This window comes from Zea mays, chromosome 4 (assembly GCF_902167145.1).
Source record: "Zea mays cultivar B73 chromosome 4, Zm-B73-REFERENCE-NAM-5.0, whole genome shotgun sequence".
NCBI lineage: Eukaryota > Viridiplantae > Streptophyta > Magnoliopsida > Poales > Poaceae > Zea > Zea mays.
This window is the reverse complement of record NC_050099.1, coordinates 25,405,752-25,428,616: the sequence shown is the minus strand read 5'-3', so window position 1 is coordinate 25,428,616 and position 22,865 is coordinate 25,405,752. Positions and strand designations below refer to the sequence as shown.

General features: G+C 46.7%; 1 protein-coding gene across 2 annotated transcripts; it reads left to right on the top strand.

Moving 5' to 3' along the window:
* Nucleotides 1-2,285: 2,285 nt before the first annotated feature.
* LOC100274564 (auxin response factor) lies at nt 2,286-8,153 on the top strand. Of its 2 annotated transcripts, none has more exons than XM_008678669.4 (15): nt 2,286-2,779; nt 2,879-3,000; nt 3,739-3,834; nt 3,909-3,965; nt 4,062-4,229; nt 4,335-4,419; nt 4,893-4,983; nt 5,067-5,231; nt 5,365-5,484; nt 5,606-5,681; nt 5,754-5,925; nt 6,004-6,923; nt 7,254-7,444; nt 7,535-7,751; nt 7,851-8,153. In XM_008678669.4, the coding sequence occupies exons 1-14, from the start codon at nt 2,689-2,691 to the stop codon at nt 7,731-7,733; spliced, it is 2,553 nt and encodes an 850-aa protein (XP_008676891.1). In that variant the 5' UTR covers nt 2,286-2,688; the 3' UTR covers nt 7,734-7,751; nt 7,851-8,153. The 2 variants fall into 2 exon arrangements, with proteins under 2 accessions (XP_008676891.1, NP_001307052.1); NM_001320123.1 differs by having other exon boundaries at nt 2,593-2,779; nt 4,065-4,229; nt 7,851-8,152.
* The last annotated feature ends 14,712 nt before the right edge of the window (nt 8,154-22,865 follow it).

Below are 22,865 nucleotides of genomic sequence, written 5' to 3'. Positions count from 1 at the left end.
GAAATTGATTTTTAATATAAAAAGAATTCCTAAAACTTGTTTATTGCATAGAAAATTCATTCTAGCTCCAAATTGACCCATTCCAATTTCTAAAATTTTGTAATAAGATTCTCTATCATTTAGTATCTCTGTTTTGACATAAAAACAGAAAGAAAATTAATTTATCATTTAATCCTATTTCAAGCACATTAAACCTTAGGAAATTCATAATTTGAAATCTATAACTCCAAATTTAATGATTCCAGTTCCTGTGATCTCATTTTAATGTATAGATTTTTACTGTATATTTTATTTACATGTTTGATGTGATGTTAATTTATGCTATACTATGTATGTATTGTGTTGATGCGAGTAGACGAGCAAGTCACTGTGGATTCTGAGGTTCAGCAAGTAGAAGTAGCTGAGCAGGAGCTCATTGAAGGCAAGTTGTGCCCTTGATCACTTACTTTTTTCCAGCCATGTTCTTATTAATCATAATGATCTGTATAGGTTAATTTTGATGGGACCCAATAGGTTACCCCAGTTTTGGCTATCTTTATACCTTGTTTTGTCACTGAATATTTTTGGGTAGTACTTGCTATCGCTTATTGTGGTTTTGGGTATAGAGATACACTATTCATTACTACACTTTTATTGTCTGTTTATTATTACTGTTCATGATAAGATCATTATGTTAATGGGAACATGGAGCGACCACCCGGGAAAACAGTGCTACCACAAGGGTATAATGGGACGCCCTTGGTTGATTAACTAGGAAAGCTAGTGGATGTCTTCCTTACCCGAAAGGGGCAAGGGCAGTAGGGGAGTGGTCAGTGTAGGGAGGTCCTTGGTTTGATTTTGCTGCGATGGCGGTCAGGCGAGGGATTCTTGCACTGGAGCTTCCTATAAACTGTAGCGGGATTTCTGAAGCTAGTGGAACTTTGTAAAGGCCTCGTAGTGTTACCCTGCCTCGCCTCCTCGGTAGAGGTGTATGGGATTGGTCATCTCTTGGCAGATGGGTAACATGACTTGTGGGTAAAGATGCGCAACCTCTGTAGAGTGTAAAACTGGTATACTAGCTGTGCTCACGGTCATGAGCAGCTCAGACCCTCACATGATTAATTATGGAACTTAAATTTAATTTGACATTTGCATCGCATTTGGGATTATTTTATTATTACTTTTCTTTATTATTAATTAGGTTTGGTATTTACTTACACTTAGTAATTGCTAATAAAATTTTGACCAACTTATAAAAGCAATGCTCAGCTTCAGCCTCTATTTCATTGATCAGCCTTACACTACATGAACTCCCACCTTTGATGAGTTCATGTCACATTATTCCCCACGACTTGTTGAGCTATGAACGTATGTGAGCTCACCCTTGCTGTCTCACACCCCCCACAGGAGAAGAACAAGTGGTCGAAGAAGAGCCGCCTAACTCTGAGGCTTTCGACTTGATCTAGATGGCGTCTCCCAGTCAGCTTTCTGGCGCCAAGGATAGATTTTAGATCCTGCGATATTTATCTCTTATTTTGTAAGACTTCCGCTATGTAATAAAGTACTCTGATTATTGTGACATTTATCTCTATACACTCTGTGATTATATATGTTGTTTTCTTTGGCGCATGTATGAGATGCACCCAGCTTTGCTCCTTAAAACCGGGTGTGACAATGAAGAAGATATAGATGACGAAAATCTTTTAGAGAATGTTGTAATGATAGATAATATTACTTTAGTGAATGAAATCTAGATGATGTTGCCATAGACAGACTACGCAAGTAATATTGTCTTCAGCAGTTAGTGTAAAACAGGGAACACATAACTATTGATAATACTTTTTAATGAGTGAAGTTTAAAAAAAAGGAATATAAGATGAGATAGATGATTGGTTGAAGATAGCCTAACATAAACAAATGTGGCCGTACATCCAAAAGGTTCCATACGTGCTCTAGCCGTAGGTATTCGAGGGCGAAGGACAATAGAATACAGTAACCAAGCAGCATCCATTTGGGCATCTCCTCTGGCCAACCACAGTGAGACACGCACGCCAGCCAACGTCGCAATTTTAAGAAAAGGCCACAGACATGACACCCTCCTCCGCAGGAGGCAGCAAAGGATCCGCCCCGCCCCCAATGCCCCAACACGAATATTTATTGCGCCCACCCCTTGCCTGCAGGAGGCAGACAGCCCCACCCAGCCCGAACCCCTTCGTCCCCTCACGTCCGGCCCAAGCCCAGCCCGCCCGCCTAGTGAAATAATTGCGCCCCTCCCCTCCTCGCGGTCGCCTCACTCCCTTTCCTCCCCACGGTAACCTCACCGCCGGCTTCAAGCCGAGCAAAAGACACGCACCCGCGACCGCGACCGCGACGAGCGAAGTGAGAGAGGGGAAGGCGAGGAGACCACTGCACCAGCACCACCACCACCGTGCCGCGAGCGAAGTGACGTCGCGTTCACTTCCCTCATAAAATCTCGCCCCCCACTCTCTCTCTACCCGAGCCCAGCAGTAATTTTTTTTTGGGGAAGGTGAAGCGAGAGGAGCAGGAGGAGAGAAAGGGGAACGAGGCCGGCCGCGAATCGGAGGGGAATTCGGGGGGCGGGGCTCGGTCCGGCCGGAAATTCGCGCGATTCGGGCGCGGGTTAGCGGAAGGGGAGGGTGAGCGCGCGCGCGGAGGCGCCGCGGATGTGAAGATCTGGTGCTCGGCGGGATGACTTCTTCGGCGGCGGCCGCGGCTGCTGCCGCCCAGGTGGCGGGAGGAGGTGGAGGCGGCGAGGGAGATGCCGCCGCTGCGGCGCGAGGTGAGTCGTGCTCTCTTGGTGGGCGTCTCCGTTTGTCTTTGTTTGGCGGGTTTTTGACGTGGGTTTGGCTGGGCCTTTGCTGCTCGCTCTTGCTCGCAGGCGGAGGCGGAACGGAGGACGGCATGTACACGGAGCTGTGGAACCTCTGCGCCGGCCCGCTGGTCACGGTGCCCAGGGTCGGGGACAAGGTGTACTACTTCCCGCAGGGCCATATCGAGCAGGTGAGCTGCCCAATTCGACTATCCTATTAAGGAATCAGCCCGCGTCGGAATTCCCGTTTTCGCGCGCGTCTCCGGGTTCGAGTTTTTGTTATGGCGTCTCCGGTGACCAGAGTGGCGTTTCTGCGGGCTGGTTCAGCGGAATTCCGCTTCTCATGGGACAACTCTGCTGGGGCGAGCTGTTCTCGTGGGATTATGGAGGGTTTTGCACCATTTCGTGCACTTTTGGGTCCTGCGGCGGTGCTTCTGTTTTGGGGGTTCAGTGGCCTACCGGCGAATCAAGCGGGGTTTACTCTTATCGGCTGAAAATTTAAGCTTCTGCGTCTAAATTCAGTCGTACTGGTTTTACTATCCATTTTCCCCAAAACTGGCATGTTTTCTTGTCTTAGCGCGATCGTAGCTTTCTTTTTGCACTCGAGCACGGGGACGGTAATTCCTTCAAGGAATTTCGTCCTCGTGGTGGATTGCCGAATTGTTCCTGTTGCTCAACCATGCTCTCTTTTTTGTTGGAAAAAAAAGAATGAGCTTCCAGTGTGCCATCCGCGAGTTATTGTGTGATTTTTGCTCAGTTTTTCCCAGTTGTAGGGTATTTCTATCAGTGGTTGCCATTAGATTGGGCTTCTGCCTTGTTCACTTAGAGAATATATTGATTCCTTCATTATCACTTGTCATCCGCTGCTCGGCTCTCAACTGTGGCGATTTGGAGTAATTTGACAGTTAAATTGTTCTTGTGGATGTCAGGTGGAGGCGTCGACCAACCAGGTGGCTGAGCAGCACATGCAATTTTACGATCTCCCGTGGAAGATCCTGTGTGAGGTCATGAACGTTGAATTGAAGGTAATACCACCTCTTGTTGCAAATGTGACATCTGCCTTTCAACCATGAGTCCTTGATGCCAGTTTGTCGTGCAGGCTGAGCCAGACAATGATGAGGTTTATGCCCAGCTCACTCTGCTACCTGAATCAAAGGTGAGTGATGTTTTCAGCTTTCACACACTGCTGCATCTGAATCTTGATCTTGAAGCGTCTAAACTGCCACCATTTGTACATCTTGCCCGGATGTAGCAGCCAGAGGAGAATGGCTCTAGTGAGGAGATGCCTGCTTCACCTCCTGCTGCACTTGCAAGGCCACGCGTGCACTCCTTCTGCAAGACATTGACAGCCTCTGATACCAGCACTCATGGTGGATTCTCGGTGCTGCGGCGCCATGCAGATGAGTGTCTTCCGCCACTGGTAGCTTGCTGGATTCTTGACTTGATATTGCCAGTGCATCAGTTGTAGGTTTGCTATTTGTTGCTTTACTGGTAGTGGTAATCTTTGCTTTGGCTTTCTGGTCAGGATATGACCCGTCAACCTCCAACACAAGAGCTTGTAGCCAAGGACCTGCATGGTGTGGAATGGCGCTTTCGCCACATATTCAGAGGTGATCACTCAACATATTTGCTCACTTGCACCAGTATGCAAGAGTTGCAGACATAACGCTACTTTTTGTTTGTTTGTACACTGTGTGAAGAGTTCTTGTGTGCATTAATGGCTCCTTAACTTGATCTTAAATTGGTTTAAATGTGCTTCCAGGTACAATGTGTATGCATTATCTTACTTTGCTGGCTTTGTTGTGGGGACCAACTTGTGTTTCCAACATGTGTATTTTTGGTTTCTTTCTATAGGCGTGCATTTGATGATGCCAGGATAATCATTAAATTCCATCAGTCAATGCATCATCTTACACACTTTAGTTTTTTATAGTACAAGTAGTTATTAGCACATATCTTTTTGACTTGTGAGGTGAGCCAACTAATAAGATTTTGTACTCAGTTCATGATTGACAGCAAATTGTTAGAATTAAGTTGTTGGATCCTTGTTGAAGTTATTTCATCTATGTTTCTGCTACTTCAGGTCAACCACGAAGGCATCTTTTGCAGAGTGGCTGGAGTGTTTTTGTTAGTGCCAAACGTCTTGTTGCTGGCGATGCCTTCATCTTTCTAAGGTATGTTTGTGTGACAATGATTAACTTTTGTGTACCCCACCTCCCTACTGCATAACAAGTATCTTCACATATGATGGGTGCAGAGGTGATAGTGGGGAGCTTCGTGTAGGAGTCAGGCGTGCCATGAGGCAGCAAGCAAATGTTCCGTCTTCAGTAATATCAAGCCACAGCATGCATCTTGGTGTTCTTGCTACAGCATGGCATGCTGTTAACACTGGGACCATGTTTACTGTCTACTACAAGCCTAGGTCTGTGCTAAATTTTCTCTAGGTTTTATGCTTGATAATTCCTGAATTTTGTTAGGCCTTGTGCGATTTTATTTCTGATCCAATATTCAGTGCTTTCATTTAATAGAATTGTCTTTTGAATTGCTACTCTCAGGACAAGTCCAGCTGAGTTTGTTGTTCCCTGTGATCGCTATATGGAATCACTGAAACGAAATTACCCTATAGGGATGAGATTTAAAATGAGGTTTGAAGGTGAAGAGGCTCCAGAACAAAGGTAAGAAATTTTCTGGTGCAATAGTAGATATTTTCTGCTTCACCTCTATTAAATTTCTGCTTCAAATAGTTGATACCTCTATTAAAATTGACCTGAAACATTATATTTCTGTACATTTTAGGTTCACTGGGACCATTGTTGGAAATGTGGATCCTGATCAAGCTGGATGGGCTGAATCTAAATGGCGTTACCTCAAGGTATTTACCCCTTTTCCCTCTCAATGACTTGTTCTGTTAACATTGTTGTGATGTGCTTTAATGTTTATCCAGGTGAGGTGGGATGAAGCTTCCTCCATTCCACGTCCTGAAAGGGTTTCTCCCTGGCAAATAGAACCTGCAGTCAGCCCTCCCCCTATCAACCCACTTCCAGTGCACAGACCCAAGAGACCTCGCTCTAATGCTGTAGCTTCTCTGCCCGAGTCTTCAGCTCCAACAAAAGAAGGTTTGACTTCATCGTGCGTGCAAAACTTGGTAGGATGTATGGTAATTTTACTAATGCATGTGTTTTACCCCATTCTAGCTGCTCCAAAGGTCACATTAGAGACTCAACAACATGCCCTGCAAAGGCCCTTGCAGACCCAGGATAATGTGGCCCCGAAAAGTGTTTTTGGTGATAACAGTGAATTGGACTCTGCTCATAAGTCCTCCCTGCGACCGTCAGGTTTTGATCTGGACAAGAGCACCATTGGCATGCAGAGGAAGCTGGGTTCAGATATTTGGATGCGAATGAACAGACCTGATGGTTACAGTGAAATGTTATCGGGATATCAACCACCTAATGAAGGTGCACGGAATTCGCAGGGTTTCTGTTCTTTACCTGATCAGATTGCCGCTGGACGTCCTAATTTCTGGCACACTGTAAACGCTCATTACCAAGACCAGCAAGGCAATCACAATCTGTTCCCTGGTTCATGGTCCATGATGCCTTCAAGTACTGGCTTTGGGATGAACAGACAGAGCTATCCAATGATCCAGGAAGTCGGTGGGATGTCTCAGAGTTGTACAAACACCAAGTTTGGGAATGGAGTTTATGCTGCACTACCTGGCCGAGGCATTGATCGATACCCATCTGGATGGTTTGGGCACACGACACCCGGTGGTCGCGTGGACGATGCCCAGCCACGCGTGATTAAGCCTCAACCTTTGGTCCTTGCTCACGGCGAAGCTCTGAAAATGAAGGGCAACTCGTGCAAGCTTTTTGGAATCCATCTCGACAGCCCAGCCAAATCTGAACCTTTGAAGTCTCCGCCAAGCGTTGCCACACCGGCAGCTGAGAAGTGGATGGCAGACGGAATCGACGCAGACAAAAGCCCTGAGCCGCACAAGACGCCAAAGCAACTCGGTGCTACACAGGTGGATCCTGTCCCAGAGAGATGCCCACAAGCTTCAAGGGGCACACAGTGCAAATCACAAGGCGGGTCGACTAGGAGCTGCAAGAAGGTGTGTTTTTTTCTCTCGTTACTACTATGCCAAGCATCTCCTATGTTCGTTTGCAATGTTCCAAGGCTACAAGAGAAACTTGCAAAGCCTCTTTAGCTTCCTAGCGCACCACGCAGACATAACTAAATGGAACCTCCATCACGTGCGTATTTACTCCCTGTTTGAACTGCATGGTAGATTTTTGCCATCTGAACGCTGTGGCTGTCTGTACGCACTATCTAAACGTATCCACTTAATGCTGCTGTGGCTGCATGCGCTAGCTAGGCACATGAGCGGTATATTTCCGCAGAAATATTTTTTGGCATGAACGACGCCTGCTGTCCGTTCCAGGTCCACAAGCAAGGAATGGCGCTGGGCAGGTCCGTGGACCTTACCAAGTTCAACGGCTACACGGAGCTGGTGGCGGAGCTGGACGAGATGTTCGACTTCAACGGCGAGCTGAAAGGCTGTAGCAAGGAGTGGATGGTCGTGTACACCGACTACGAAGGCGACATGATGCTGGTCGGGGACGACCCCTGGAAGTAAGTAACGAGTAGTAGCAGCCGGACGTCCGTTGTTCTCTCGTAAAAGCCCCTGATGTGTTGTGCGCGTCGACCTGGCTGTGTGGGCAGTGAGTTCTGCAGCATGGTGCACAAGATCTTCGTGTACACGAGGGAGGAGGTCCAGCGCATGAACCCGGGCGCCCTGAACTCGAGGCCGGAGGACAGCGGCCTCGCCAATTCGACGGAGAGGGGCTCCGCATCTACTGCTGCTGCTAGAGAGGCACCCGGCTACCAGTCCGCCTCGTCGCTTAACTCCGACAACTGCTGATGCCTTGGCAGCTAGCTGGTAATTGCGATCAACTTGGATAGCAGCTGGACCTAGTCCTGATGGTTATAATAATAATAATAATAATTCTGAACGAGTTCTCCGCTGTTCTTTTGGCAGGTCGTCCCAAGTAGTAGAGAACAAGGCAAATGTATCCATAGATCTCCTTGTAGCGGAGCTTAATGCCTTTTTTTCCCCTTTCTAATATGCATTGGATGAGCCCGTAGCGCACCGTAGTAGTATCTAAAGCTGGTGTTCTGAGTTGGTTGGACCTTCCTGCAGTTTTGGTTTCTCCTTCTGATGTGGCAAGTTTTAGCTGGTCGCACCTACCTAATGTATGCTTAGCAAACGAAGTCCCACTAAGCGCTGTACATAACTGCCCCTCCCTGCATCAACTCTAATATATCATCTGCTTAATCGTCACCCCTGGGCCCCCGTGCTGGTTGCTCAAGATCCCAGCTGCTTGTTGTGGCGCTTGGTTTGGTTCGTTGTCGGCCGTGGCTCATGTTTGTTATCATGGTGTTGTGATCCCGGTGGGTTTTGTTGCGGGCTGCTGATACGGGAGACTAGCCATCATGTCTGTCGTTGGCGCGTGCGGATTTGTTTGGATTGGCCTGATCCATATCCATGGATGATCTAGTATGGTGCTCGACGTTGACGATGACATTCGCACCATACTGTCGGCTTGGAAAACGACACATCTGTCGTAACCTACAACTGAAAGGTTTGGTTTGGGGTGCCGGTTGGAAAGTTAGCGAGCTGCGTCTGCCCTCTGCTGACGGTATCCCAAAGTCTGACAGCCTCCGAACCTAGCCGTGCGACGAGCTGCCGGTGCGCCGCCGCCGCCGCTGCCGCAGCAGCACTTTGGACGGTATACCTGCCAGCACGTTCAATCTACGCCCCGCTGGAAACCGTGGCGAAGGTAGAGCAAATACGAGGATAGCGCATTTGCCGTGTGAATTTGTTTTAAGGGTTTGCATATGGTGAAATTTTAACCAGTTCTATGGATTTTGTATTTTTATTTTTGGGGAGGTGAATTTGCACCCCTAGTAGAGATGGCCAAACGGGCCGCACGGCTCGGCCCGGGCCCAGTGAAGCCCGACCCGTTTTGGGTCCGGCCCGTTAGGCATGGTTAGGAAACCAGGCCGGGCCTTCTAAGCCCGCGGGCTTAAATCTCAGTCCAAGTCTGACCCGTAGCGCGCCTAAACGGGCCGTACGAAAAAACGTGCCGAAAAGCGGGCTAAATGGACCGAAAACACATTTTAGTGCAAAAAAATGGGCTTAACGTGCTTAGAGGTAAACGGGCCGTGCCGGACTATCCCACCGTGCCTAGTTTCTTGTCCGAGCCCGGCCCGCTTATTCGTGCCGGGTCGGCCCAGGCCCGTATAGAACCGTGTCGTGCTGGGTTCGGACCGGGCCTAAACAGCGGGCCTCGTGTTTATTGGTCATCTATAACCCCTAGCTAGAGACTAGAGTGTAGCTTCGCTTCTGGCTGGACTGGAAGCAAGTGTAGCTTCACAGCTCAGCTGAAGCTTGGACCAGAGCAGTAATCCAATCCAATCCAATCCTCAGCCGAAGCTTTTCACTGCAATGTAGTAATACTTATTACCTTCCGAGGCTGCAACGACCGCGCCGCCGGCAGTAGATCCAGCCGCACATGCGCGCGTGCACGGCCTTCAAGACGGGGGCAGTGATTTTGTTCTGACATGAGTCACAGAGCAGAGGAAGAAGCTGTCAACCTGGTCGCGCGTGCCCGAATAATAAATTCTCCGCTTTCAGCCGTAGCTGCAGTAGTTCGAATTGCAAGCGGTATATTTAATTCACATTTGTTTTTGTACCATGAGTGATCTTAACACACATTTGATTCGCGTTAACACACATTTGATTCGCGTTTGGATTCACTTAAAATTTGGATATGACAGAAGTGGTATCAGAAAAATGTTGACTGCAGGACGCAACCTAGATAAAATTGAACAACCCTTACTTACATTTGCTACTTTAATTCTTTATAAACTTTTCTTGATCTTTTTCTCATCTAATGCTACTTTACTCTGATTACTCTTACATTTTCTCTTCTAAAGACAACAGTGGATTTCACACCTTAGAATCCAGCACCTAAAGTGACCCCTTACGAATAGGAGACCTAATCTTAGGAACAAAAACAAAACTATTTTTTATAGATATCTATGAGTTTGGATGCTTGTTCTTATGATACCTATCTGATTTGATTTTTTGATTGAGCGTGATGAGTTGTGGAGTAATATCCACAATTGCATTTGCATATACATATATGCAAAAAAATGATTATAAGATAATTAGAAAACCTAGATTATCCCATTAAAATGTATCTAGCGTCACATGTCCATCTTATCTTAATAGATTCTATCTTATCCCTATAAACTCATCTTGTCCTAAATAAGCTTACTTACCACATCCAGTGTAACAACTATGATCTAATCCAAATCAATTAGATCTTGTCTAATCTAATCTGGTCATACCCATCTAATCTAGATTCTACCTAATCCAATATGGATTACTTAACATGTTAGTTAATGTTGCTTAAAGGGTGTCACACCCGGTTTTTGAAAGGTAAACCGAATGCGAACATGTACGTGCCAGGATTAGAAACTCACGTACACATCGAATACATAATTGGACATCATCACACAATGCTCGAAATAAATAGCGAAAAGGTACTTTAATTACATCAAGATGTCCAAGACATCCACAGAGTCTAATACATAACCATTATCTTTAACAACAATATCAAAGTGCGAAGAAATGAAACGTAGATGATAAGCCTACACAGGCAGCTGACTGGGGGGTTTGCCACTAAGAAAAACTAGAACTCGTCGTAGTCCTGGAACTCCTCAAAGTCCTCCATGTTGCCAGCATCTCCTCTTGAGCACTGAGTACAGTGGGGACAACCTGGGGTGGGGTGGTTTGTAAAGCAAGGGTGAGTACACATCAACATACTCAACAAATATCCCGTTTGGCTAAAGTGCACTAGCTGTCCGTGGGGTTGAGGTTAAGCAGTTGCTTTTAGTTGGTCAAACATTTATTACTATTAGTAGAGCCAAGTTTTAGTAATAAACCCAATTATTACCCAAAAGTACTCCCTCTAAGAGGAAATACCAAAGATCAGAATTATAACCAACATTATCAACCATCATCATAAAAGTAACCAAAGTTCTTCTAATCAAAGAGGATCCCAAGGCTGCTCTTAACCGTGAGCTCGGCTGATATACCAGTTTCTAACACTCTGCAGAGGTTGCACACTTTACCCACAAGTCGTGATCCCTTTATGCCTCAGGTCGATCAAACCCTGAAACACTACCAAGGTGAGTCGGCAAGGTTTCACTACGTACCCTTTACAAAGACTCCTCTGGTGCATAGCTGCTCGTTAGGTTTCACCAGTCGTACAAATGCAGTACACCTCCCCAAGGTGGGTGACTAACAAAACCAAATCGAATGAATCTCTACACCGCCCCTTGGCAGAGCGAGCACTATGCCCCGACCCCCATCGACGGCCCTCAGACAAAGCCAACTACACCCCCAGGTTCATCTAGTTAATCAGCTAAGGGCGTCCCATTCCACCCTCATGGTTGCACTATTATCCCGGGTGGTCACTCCACGAACTGGTCCTTACGGAGAGGTACTCAGGAAAAGGCCTGAGCCCCCTAGAGTATCACGATATCAACATCGGGATAACATCGTCGTATCATAAATAATCACATCATGTTCATTGATTAAGTTAAAGCAATAGCATAAGCTAACCATAATAACCCAAAAAGATATACACGGACAAGATAAATACAAGCTAGTCAATCCTTAGGTTTAAATAATGTAATGCGGGACAATGAATTATAGAGTAAGTAGGACATAATAGGTTAGATGACACTTGCCTTCACCAGGTTGTTGCTCAGGAAGGTCTTCAACAACACACTTAGGAACCACAGACTGCTCGTTGTCTAAATAAAGCGATCATACATTCAATACATTTGGAAAGTACAAATGAACATCACACCAAACATGTACAAACATTGGAATACATCTTAAATAAAAACACAATACTAAATAAGGAATAATGAGATCAAAGTATAACATGAACTAATTTCATTTAGAAGTAGGTTATTCCTTAAGTGTTGTCCATAATTACATAACCTAATTCTATTCATTTTACTGTGACCTAAAAGTTAGACCAGAGATGAATTCATGAAATTCTTATCATTAATCTCACAAGACTAAATATATTTTAACCTCTAGGGTTTTCCTTTTATTTATTTTATTAAATAAATAAATCTACACATAAACTAGTTCATAGTTAACCATAAAATTGAAATGTGCAGATAGTAAATGGAACTAATTTATTTAAATAGGGAATATTCCTATGAACATTTTGCAATTTGAATCACTAAATTTGGAGTTCATATGCAAAAGATATGAAATAAACAAGTTTGAGAGTTTAAAATATGAAAATAGGCCTAATTCTGTAAATATTTAAAAGCATAAGGTTCAATCTGCAAGATTACAGTGGCCTGCGCGTGAAAACTAGGGACATCGGGTTTATTTCCTAAAACCCGAGAGTCTCTTAAGCAAAACTACACGCGAAGGGGTATCAGACAATCTCAACCATTGGATCAGAGATTGACGGACAAGATTAGATCCGCAGGTGAGGGCGCACGCGCGGGCGAGCGAGGCGCTGACAAGCGGGCCAGCGGCATCAGCGACCGAGGGGAGGGGGCACGCTGACCGGTCGGACCCAGCGCCAGGAGCACAGGTACTGACCGATGGGCCCGAACACAGGGCGCGCGGGCGCGAAGCGGTATCCCGCGACCTCGGCCGTGCGATCAAGATTGAACGGGGGAGATCAAAGCCGGGAGGGCTGGTTGGCTGCGGGCGGCGCTGCTCCTCGCGGCGGTGAGGTCATCAGAGTTGGGGCGAGTGCATGCTACGGTGGTTCCGGGGTCGCCGGAGTTGGCTAGAAATGAAGGGGACGACTAGACAAACTTGCTGGCGGGGTTGTGGCCACGAGACCGGGGTCAGAGAGGGAGAACGGCGAGGGAAAGACTCAGGGCGAGTCGAGACAATTCCGGTGAGGAATTCCGGCCGCTAGGAGAGGCAATCGACTGCGATGGGGCTCGGTCTAGATTCAGTGGAGGTGCGGGAGCACTATGGGCCTACGCCGGGGCACTAGACATGGTTGGGTTGGTCGGACACCGTACGTGCGCGGCGAGCAAGCACGGCCGCACGCTGACGAGGCCAAATTGGCTAAAGGCAGGCGCAAATAGGAAAAACCAAGCACGGGGGCGGGTGTCTCACCTCAGGACGGAGCTCGGGGTCGCTTGACGTGACCTCCAGTGAGCTAGAAGACCGGCACGGCGGGCGCGGGTCTCCAGCGAAGCTGAGCGGCATGGGCAGGGCGCGAGAGAGGCGCGAGAGAGAGGGTGGGGCTGTGTGAAATGGGACGGGGAAGTGAGTGCGGGCGCGGGCGGTGCTAAAAAGGGTCTGGGGGCGTGGGCGGGCGACGTGGCCGAGGATTCCAGCGACGTGCGCGAGTGCGCGCGCGCTGGTCCACGGTGGGGCGCGGGGAAGGCGAAACTGACAGGGGAAGCCCACGGCGCAGCGAGGGAGAGAGCGAGCGCACGGGGCAATGGCTCGGTGTCTGGTAGAGCGGGCCCGCAAAGCAGAGAGGGAAGAGGGGCGCGCAGGCGAAGGGAACCGGCGCCGACAGCCTGGCCCCACTGGGTAGAGAGAGGGAGAGAGTGAGCGCGCGGGGGCAGAAACCGTCGCTGATAGGTGGCGCCCACCTGTTAGGCAGCGCGGGCGCGCGGGCGTGCGGCCCCGCTGGGCTGGATGGGCCGACTTGGGATGCTTTGCCTTTTTCTTTTTCCCTAGATTTTCTAATTGCTTTTCCATTTCTTTTTCTCTAGGGTTTTCAATTCAAATTCAAATCAAGTTTCAAATTCAAACTAATTCAATCATGTGCAACAATTCAAAGGGTATTTAAGCTCAGCATGATGCAACAAGTCATGACTCATAATGTTTTGGCAAAAATAAATAATTAATCCCTCCTTAACTAAGCTATATCTACTCAAAAGGAAAAGAGAGAGAATCTAGAGAAAGATAGAACCTAGGGTGAGAGAGAGAAGAGTAACACATGAATTTGGATGATAATAAGAAAGAAATTTTATACCCCCCAAATTCAGGTGTTACAGACCTACCCCCCTTAAAAAGAATCTCGCCCTCGAGATTCAAGGTTGGCTAGAAAAGAGCTCAGGGTACTTGGCTTTCAAATCATCTTCTCTTTCCCAGGTTGCTTCTTCTTCTAAGTGATGGCCCCATTTGACTTTGCACATCCTGATGGTGCTTCTCCGAGTGACCCGATCTGCTGTCTCTAGAATTTGAGTTGGCTTCTCAATATATATCAGATCTTCTTGAACTTCAAGGTCCTCTGTTGGCAACTATTCTTCTGGCACTCTCAAACATTTCTTTAACTGAGACACATGGAACACATCATGCACCGCTGATAGATTATCTGGTAAACTAAGCTAGTAAGCCACTTCTCCACGCCTTGCTTGAATCTGGTACAGTCTGATGTATCTAGGTGCTAGCTTGCCTTTGACTCCAAATCTTTTGATTCCTCTGATGGGTGACACCTTTAAGTAGACATAGTCTCCTACTTCAAAACTTAGTTCTACTTCAAAACTGATGGGTGTCAGCATAGCTTCGCTGTCTGGACTGCGTTGCCTTCAGATTCTCTCAGACCATCCTGATGTTGTCTTCGGCTTCAAGCAAAATATCTGGACCGATCACCTACCTTTTGCCGGGTTGGTCCCAATGCAATGGAGTCCTGCAATTCCTCCCATAAAGCGCTTCGAACGGTGACATCTTCAGACTGGCCTAATAGCTGTTGTTGTAAGACAATTCTGCATACGGTAGCCTCTTGTCCCAACCTATCTTGTCTTGCAAAGCACAAGCCCTCAACATGTCTTCAGGAATCTGGTTGGTTCTCTCTGTTTGACCATCTGTGTGCGGGTGATAAGCTGAGCTGAACTTCAAGTGTGTGCCCAAAGCTTCATGCTACTGCTGCCAAAAATGAGAGGTGAACTGAGTGCCTCTATCTGATATTATCTTCTTCGGAACGCCATGTAAGCACACAACTCGAGACATGTATAGTTTGGCCAACACCTCACTGTTGTAGGTGGTCTTGACTGGTATGAAATGGGCCGCCTTTGTCAAACGGTCCACTACTACCTAGATGGAATCATAACCAGTACGAGTGCGAGGCAATCCGACTATAAAGTCCATCCCGATCTCATCCCATTTCCACTGAGGAATCTGCAATGGCTGCAACAAACCTGCATGTCTCTGATGTCCTGCTTTAATCCTCTAACAACTGTCACATACAGCCACATACTCTGCTATCTCCCTTTTCATACCGTACCACAAGAATCGTTTCTTCAGGTCTTGGTACATCTTCTCGCTACCAGGATGTATAGAATATGCTGTCTCATGAGCTTTCTTAAGAATCAGTTCCCGGATCGGTTTGATGTCGGGAAACACACAGTCTATCCTTGAACCATACCACTCCTTCTGCATCTTCACGGAAATCCTTGCCTTTTCCATCTATGATCAGCTGCCGAATCTTGTTGATCTTCTCATCATCCTTCTGACCCTTCCTGATGTCTTGCTCTAGAGTGGGTTCCAACTCAATTGTCACCCCTTGGGTGTTGTTTAGAAATCCGAGACTCAATTTGTCAAATTCCTTCGCTATCTCATACAGTATCGGGTGAGCGGCCAACATATTAACTTGACTCTTTCTGCTAAGAGCATCTGCAACCACATTTGCTTTGCCTGGGTGATAATGAATCTCCAGCTCATAATCTTTGATCAACTCTAGCCATCTTCGCTGTCTCATGTTTAGCTTTGACCGAGTGAATATATATTTGAGACTCTTGTGGTCCATGTAGATATCACACTTCTGCCCATACAAATAGTGCCTCCAGGTCTTCAATGTATGAACCACTGCTGCTAACTCCAGATCATGAGTACAGTAATTCTTCTCATGAATCTTCAACTGGCGGTATGAGTATGCCACTACTCTCCCTTCCTGCATCAACACACATCCCAGTCCGGTGTACGAAGCATCACAATATACTGAGAATGGCTTGTGAACATCTGGCAGAATCAACACTGGTGCCGTTGTCAGTTTCTCCTTCAATGTCTCAAAGGACTTTTGGCATGCTGGGGTCCACTTGAACTCAACCTTCTTTGCCAACAAGGCTATCATTGGCCTGGCAATCTTGGAGAAACCTTCAATGAAACACCAATAATAACCATCCATTCCAATGAAACTCTTGATTCCTCGGACGTCTTTTGGTGCTTTCCAGTCCAGGATAGCTGCTACCTTCTTCGGATCTACAGCCAATCCCTCTCAGTTTATAATGTGGCCCAAGAACATGACTTCACTGATCCAAAACTTGCACTTGCTAAGCTTGGCATACAGCTGACAATCCCGTAGCCTCTGAAGTACTTTCCTCAAATGTTCCTCGTGCTCTTGCTCATTCTGGGAATATATAAGAATATCATCGATGAACACCACTATGAACTTGTCGAGGTAGTCCATGAACACACTGTTCATCAGGTACATAAAATAAGCTGGGGCATTCGTCAAATCGAATGACATGACCGTGAACTCATATAATCCATACTTGGTGATGAATGTTGTCTTCGGTATGTCCGAAGGCCAGATTCTGAGCTGATGGTAACCTGAACTCAGATCTATCTTCAAGAACACACTAGCTCCTCTCAACTGATCGAATAGGTCTTCAATTCTGGGCAGGGGGTACTTATTCTTGACAGTAACTTCATTCAAGGATCTGTAGTCAATGCACATCCTATTTGTTTCATCCTTCTTCTCCACAAATAGCACTAGGGCTGCCCAAGGTGAGGTACTTGGTCTGATGTAGCCTTTCTCTAACAGCTCATCAATCTGCTTCTTGAGTTCCACCAATTATGGTCCAGACACTCGATATGCTCTCTTGGAAATAGGGGCGGTGCCTGGTATAAGCTCTATGGCAAATTCAACTCTCCTTTCAGGTGGCATGCCTGGTAACTCCTTGGGAAACACATCTGGGAATTCTAATACTACATTGATAGCCTCTAATGGTTTAATCTCCTCAATATGGGTGATGACTTGGTGACAACTTCCCTTCCTTGGTCCAGACAAGACTAACTCCACTAACACTTCTTCTCCTGATAGGGACACTAACTTCACCGTTCTCTTGTCATAGCTAAGACTGGCTTGGTACTTGGTTAGCCAATTCATCCCTAGGATGACATCTATAGTTGCATCCTGGTTACCCATAACTATTAAATCAGCGGGGAACTCTATCCCCCTTATTTGAACTCTTGCACTAGGGAAAAATCTATCTGTTTGGGTTCTTCCACCAATTGAACTAACCCTCATAGGTGGATACATGGGTGCTACTGGTATATTATGTGATTCTACCCATGATACAGTCATAAAAGAATGCGTTGCTCCAGTATCAAATAACACATTTGCAGAATGGTACTCGACTGAAAACGTACCTAGTGCCACTCCTGGAGTCTCTTGGACTGTGTCAGCCTCCAAGTGGTTCACCTTTCCATATTGGACACGAGGCTGCCCACGGTTGTTACCTCCTTGATGCATTGCATTCTACCTGACTGGGGTATTGAGAGCTGGTTGCTGCTGAGCTGCTTTCTTTGGGTAATGATTCACCCAATGGCCTTGTTCCCCATAGTAGAAACATGCATGACTTCCTCCTTGCGTTGGCGCTGCTTGGTTGTTCTGGTTGGTTGCTGGGGCAGGAAGACGGGGTGCCTGGTTGCTCTGACGCTGATATTGATTTCCTCCCTGCTGGTTGTTCTGACGGTACTTCTGCTGTTGCTGAGGAAACTGCCTCTCGTACTGCTGCTGCTGGCTCTGACGCTGATGCTGGTGCTGGTGACCTTGCCTGAATGGCTAAGGTGGGTTGCCTGAGTAGCGGGGATGGCTGCTACTCCCGACCTGAGATCCACCAATCTTGGGTTTCCTGTCCTCCATCTCCCGACGCTTCCTTTCTATCATGATTGCTCTGTCAATCAAATGCTGGAAGGTAGGAAAGGTGTGATTCATCAGCTGGTAGTGGAGGGGATCAACCAATCCTCTCAAGAAATGGTACTGCCTCTTGGCATCCATGTTGACATCTTCTGGGGCATAACGTGACAGCTGCAGAAACTTATCCCTGTACTCACCGACAGACAGGGGTCCTGTCACACCCGGTTTTGGAAGGCAAACCGAATGCGAACCATTTACGTGCCAGGATTAGAAACTCACGTACACAACGATTACATAATTGGACATCATCCCACAATGCTTGAAATAAATAGCGGAAAGGTACTTAATTACATCAAGATGTCCAAGACATCCACAAAGTCTATTACATAACCATTGTTCAACATAATTATCAAAGTGCGGAAATACGAAACGTAGAAGCTAAGCCTACACAGGCAGACTAGGGGTTTGCCACTAATAAAGAACTAGAACTCGTCATAGTACTGAAACTCCTCGAAGTCATCCATGTTGCCAGCATCACCTTGTGAGCACTGAGTACACTGGGGACAACCTGGGATGGGGTGGTGTGTAAAGCAAGGGTGAGTACACATCAACGTACTCAGCAAATGTCCCGTTTGGCTAAAGTGGACTAGCTGTATGTGGGGTTGAGGTTAAGCAATTGCTTTTAGTTGGTCAAGTATTTATTATTATTAGTAGAGCCAAGTTTTAGTAATAAACCCAGTTATTACCCAGAAGTACCTCCTCAAAAGAGGAAATACCATAGATCAGATTTTATATCATCATTGTTAACCATCATCATAAAAGTATCCAAAGTTCTTCTAATCAAAGAGGATCCCAAGGCTGCTCTTAACCGTGAGCTCGGCTGATATACCAGTTTTTAACACTCTACAGAGGTTGTACACTTTACCCACAAGTCGTGATCCCTTTCCAGCCTAGGTTGTACAGACCCGATCTTCACTGCCAAGGTGAATGCCAGGGATACACTACGTAGCCTTTACAAAGACTCCCTTGGTGCATAGATGCTCGTTAGGTTTCGCCAGTCGTACAAACGCAGTACACCTCCCCAAGGTGGGTGACTAACAAAACCAAATCGAAAGAACCTCTGCACCCTAACCTTGGCAGAGCGAGCACTATGTCCCGGCCCCCATTGACAGCCCTCCAGCAAAGCCAACTACACCCCCAGATTCATCTAATTAATTAGCTAAGGGCGTCCCATTCCACCCTCATGGTTGTACTGTTATCCCGGGTGGTCACTCCACGAACAGGTCCTTACGGAGAGGTGCTCAGGAAAAAGGCCTGAGCCCCCTAAGGTATCACAAGATCATCCACATAATCAGGATAACAGTATCGTATCATAAATGTTCACATCATGTTCATTGATTAAAGTTAAGGCAATAGCAAAATGCTAATCATGATAACCCAAAAAGGTAAACAAGGATAAGTGAATACAGACTAGTCAATCCTTAGGTTTCATAAAGTAATGCAGGACAATGAATCATAAAGTATGTAAGACATAATGGGTCAGAGGAGACTTGCCTTCACTAGGTTGCTGCTCAGGGAGGTCTCCAACAACACACTCAGGAACCTCGGGCTGCTCGTTGTCTAAATAAAGCGAGCATGCATTCAATACATTTGGAAAGTACAAATGAACATCACACCAAACATGTACAAACATTGGAACACATCTTAAAAGGACACAATACTACACAAGGGATAATGAATTCAAAATATAATATGAACTATAACATAAATTAATTTCATTTGGAAATAGATTATTATTTCCCTAAGTGTTACTTACAAGTACATAAACATAGATCAATTTATTTTATTGTGACCTAAAATTTAGAACAGAGGTGAACTCATGTAGTACACATTATTAATCTCACAAGCTTACACATGTTTAAATCTCTAAGGTTCTCCTTTTATTTATTTTATTAAATGAATAAAAATACATCTACATTAGTTCATATTCCATCCTAAAAATTAGAGTGTGCAGACAGTAAGTGAAACCATTTTATTTAAATAGAGAATAATTCTATGAACATTTTGCAATTTGAATCACTAAATTTGGAGTTCATATGCAAAAGTTATGAAATAAACGAGTTTGGGAATTCAAAATATGAAATTAGGTCAAATTCTATGAATATGTAAAAGTCCAGGGCTAGATCTGCAAGATTACAGTGAACTGCGCGCGAAAACCAGGGACGACGGGTTGATTTCCAATAAACTGAGGGTCTCTTTAAAAAAACTACCGCGCGAAGGGGTATCGGGTGAATTTAACCGTTAGATAAAAAACCGACGACTGAGATTAGATCTGCGACCGAGGGCGCACGTAGGCGGGCGGGCGAGCGCTGACAGGCGGGCCAGGGAGTGTCAGCGACAGAGGGGGAGAGCGCGCTGACCGAGCGGGCCTAGCGCTAGAGGGTTTGGGCGCTGATAGGCGGGCCAGGGCGTCAGGGCGTGCGTGCGCGAAGCGTTATCCGTGATCTGAGCCGTTCGATCTAAATCAGACGGAGGGGATCAGACTAGGGGGAAACAGACGGCTGAAGGCGGCGCCGCTCCTCTCCGCGTCGGTGAGGTTGCTGGAGTTGAGGCTGGCGCGAGCTAGGGTGGCTCTGGGGTCGCCGGAGTTGGGCAGAGAGGGAAGGGTGCCACGACGAACTCAATGGCGGAAAAGAGGCCATGAATCCAAGGGTAGAGAGGGGAGAACGGCGGTGAGAGAGCCTCGGGCGGATCGGAGGAACTCTGGTGAGCCATTTCGGCCACGGGGAGGAGATTTAAGGCGCGCTAAGGCCTGGACTAGCTTTAGCAGAGGCAGGGGTGACACAGGGACCTACTCCGGGGAACTAGACTAGGCTAAATCGGTCGGCCACCACGCGAGCATGGCGGACCGCCGCGGCCGAGCACCGGTGAAGGTGAAATTGGCCGAACAAAGGGCGCAATAGGGGAAATTGGGCACGGGGACGGGTGTCTCACCTCGGGGCGGAGCTTGGGGAGGCTTGGAGCGGTCTCTGGCGAGCTGGATGGCCGGGAACGCGGGCGCGGGTCTTTGACGGCGGCTGACGGCATGGGCAGAGCGTGAGAGAGGGTGAATGAAAGTCGCCTAGAGGGGGGGTGAATAGGGCGAAACTGAAATTCTCAAAAATAATCACAACTACAAGTCGGGTTAGCGTTAGAAATATAATAGAGTCTGCGAGAGAGGGTGGAAAACAAATCGCAAGCGAATAATGAAGTAAGACACGCGGATTTGTTTTACCGAGGTTCGGTTCTCTCAAACCTACTCCCCGTTGAGGAGGCCACAAAGGCCGGGTCTCTTTCAACCCTTACCCTCTCTCAAACAGTCCCTCGGACCGAGTGAGCTTTCTCTTCTCAATCACTTGGAACACAAAGTTCCCACAAGGACCACCACAAGATTGGTGTCTCTTGCCTCAAATACAAGTGAGTTTGATCGCAAGAAAGAATCAAGAAAGAAGAAAGCAATCCAAGCGCAAGAGCTCGAAAGAACACAAGCAAATCACTCTCTCTAATCACTAGGGCGTTGTGTGGAATTTAGAGAGGATTTGATCTCTTTGGTGTGTCTAGAATTGAATGCTAGAGCTCTTGTAAGTAGTTGGGAAGTGGAAAACTTGGATGCAATGAATGGTGGGGTGGTTGGGGTATTTATAGCCCCAACCACCAAACTTGACCGTTGGTGGAGGCTGTATGTTCGATGGCGCACCGGACAGTCCGGTGCACACCGGACATGTCCGGTGCCCCAGCCACGTCACCAGTGCCGTTGGAATCTGACCGTTGGAGTTCTGACTTCTGGGCCCGCCTCGATGTCCGGTGGCGCACCGGACATGAACTGTTCAGTGTCCGGTGCGCCGGTATGGGCGCGCCTGCCTTCTGCGCGCGCTGCGCGCGCATTTAATGCGTTGCAGGTAGCCGTTGGCGCGAAGTGGCCGTTGCTCCGAGGATGCATCGGACAGTCCGGTGCACACCGGACATGTCCGGTGAATTATAGCGGAGCAGCCTTCGTGAAATCCCGAGGCTGGCGAGTTCCGGAGCAGCGTCTTCGTTGGAGCACCGGACACTGTCCGGTGTACACCGGACAGTCCGGTGAATTATAGCGCGCCGGTTCTGGATTTTCCCGAAGGTGACGAGTTGGAGTTGGAGTCCTCTGGTGCACCGGACACTGTCCGGTGGCACACCAGACAGTCCGGTGCGCCAGACCAGAGGAGCCTTTGGTTGCTCCTTTGCTCTTTTGTTGAACTCAATACTTGGTCCTTTTATTGGCTAAGTGTGAACCTTTTGCACCTGTATAACTTATACACTAGAATAAACTAGTTAGTCCAAAGATTTGTGTTGGGCAATTCAACCACCAAAATTATATAGGAATTAGGTGTAAGCCTAATTCCCTTTCAATCTCCCCCTTTTTGGTGGTTGATGCCAACACAAACCAAAGCAAATATAGAAGTGCATAATTGAACTAGTTTGCATAATATAAGTGCAAAGGTTGCTTGGAATTGAGCCAATATAAATACTTACAAGATATGCATGGATTGTTTCTTCATTTTTAACATTTTGGACCACGCTTGCACCACATGTTTTGTTTTTGCAAAATCTTTTGTAAATTTTTTCAAAGTTCTTTTGCAAATAGTCAAAGGTAAATAAATAAGAGTTTGCAAAGCATTTTCAAGTTTTGAAATTTTCTCCCCCTGTTTCAAATGCTTTTCCTTTGACCAAACAAAACTCCCCCTAAATGAAATCCTCCTCTTAGTGTTCAAGAGGGTTTTGATGAATCAATTTTGAAATACTACTTTCTCCCCTTTTTGAACATATTAAGATACCAAATTGACAATTGAAAATTATATTTTAAAATTAGGTGATGGTGCGGTCCTTTTGCTTTGGGCTAATACTTTCTCCCCCTTTGGCATGAATCGCCAAAAACGGAGTCATTAGAGCCCTTTAAATTACTTTCTCCTCCTTTGGTCATAAATAAAAGAGTGAAGATTAAACCAAAGTAGGAGTCCTTTTGCTTTGCTCTCTCCCCC

Bases quoted from the DNA above. Each gene is read 5' to 3' on its own strand.
- LOC100274564 (XM_008678669.4), top strand. From the start codon at position 2,689: ATGACTTCTTCGGCGGCGGCCGCGGCTGCTGCCGCCCAGGTGGCGGGA. The intron at 3,835-3,908 runs GTAATACCACCT...TTTGTCGTGCAG, and splicing joins TCATGAACGTTGAATTGAAG to GCTGAGCCAGACAATGATGA. The intron at 3,966-4,061 runs GTGAGTGATGTT...GCCCGGATGTAG, and splicing joins CTCTGCTACCTGAATCAAAG to CAGCCAGAGGAGAATGGCTC.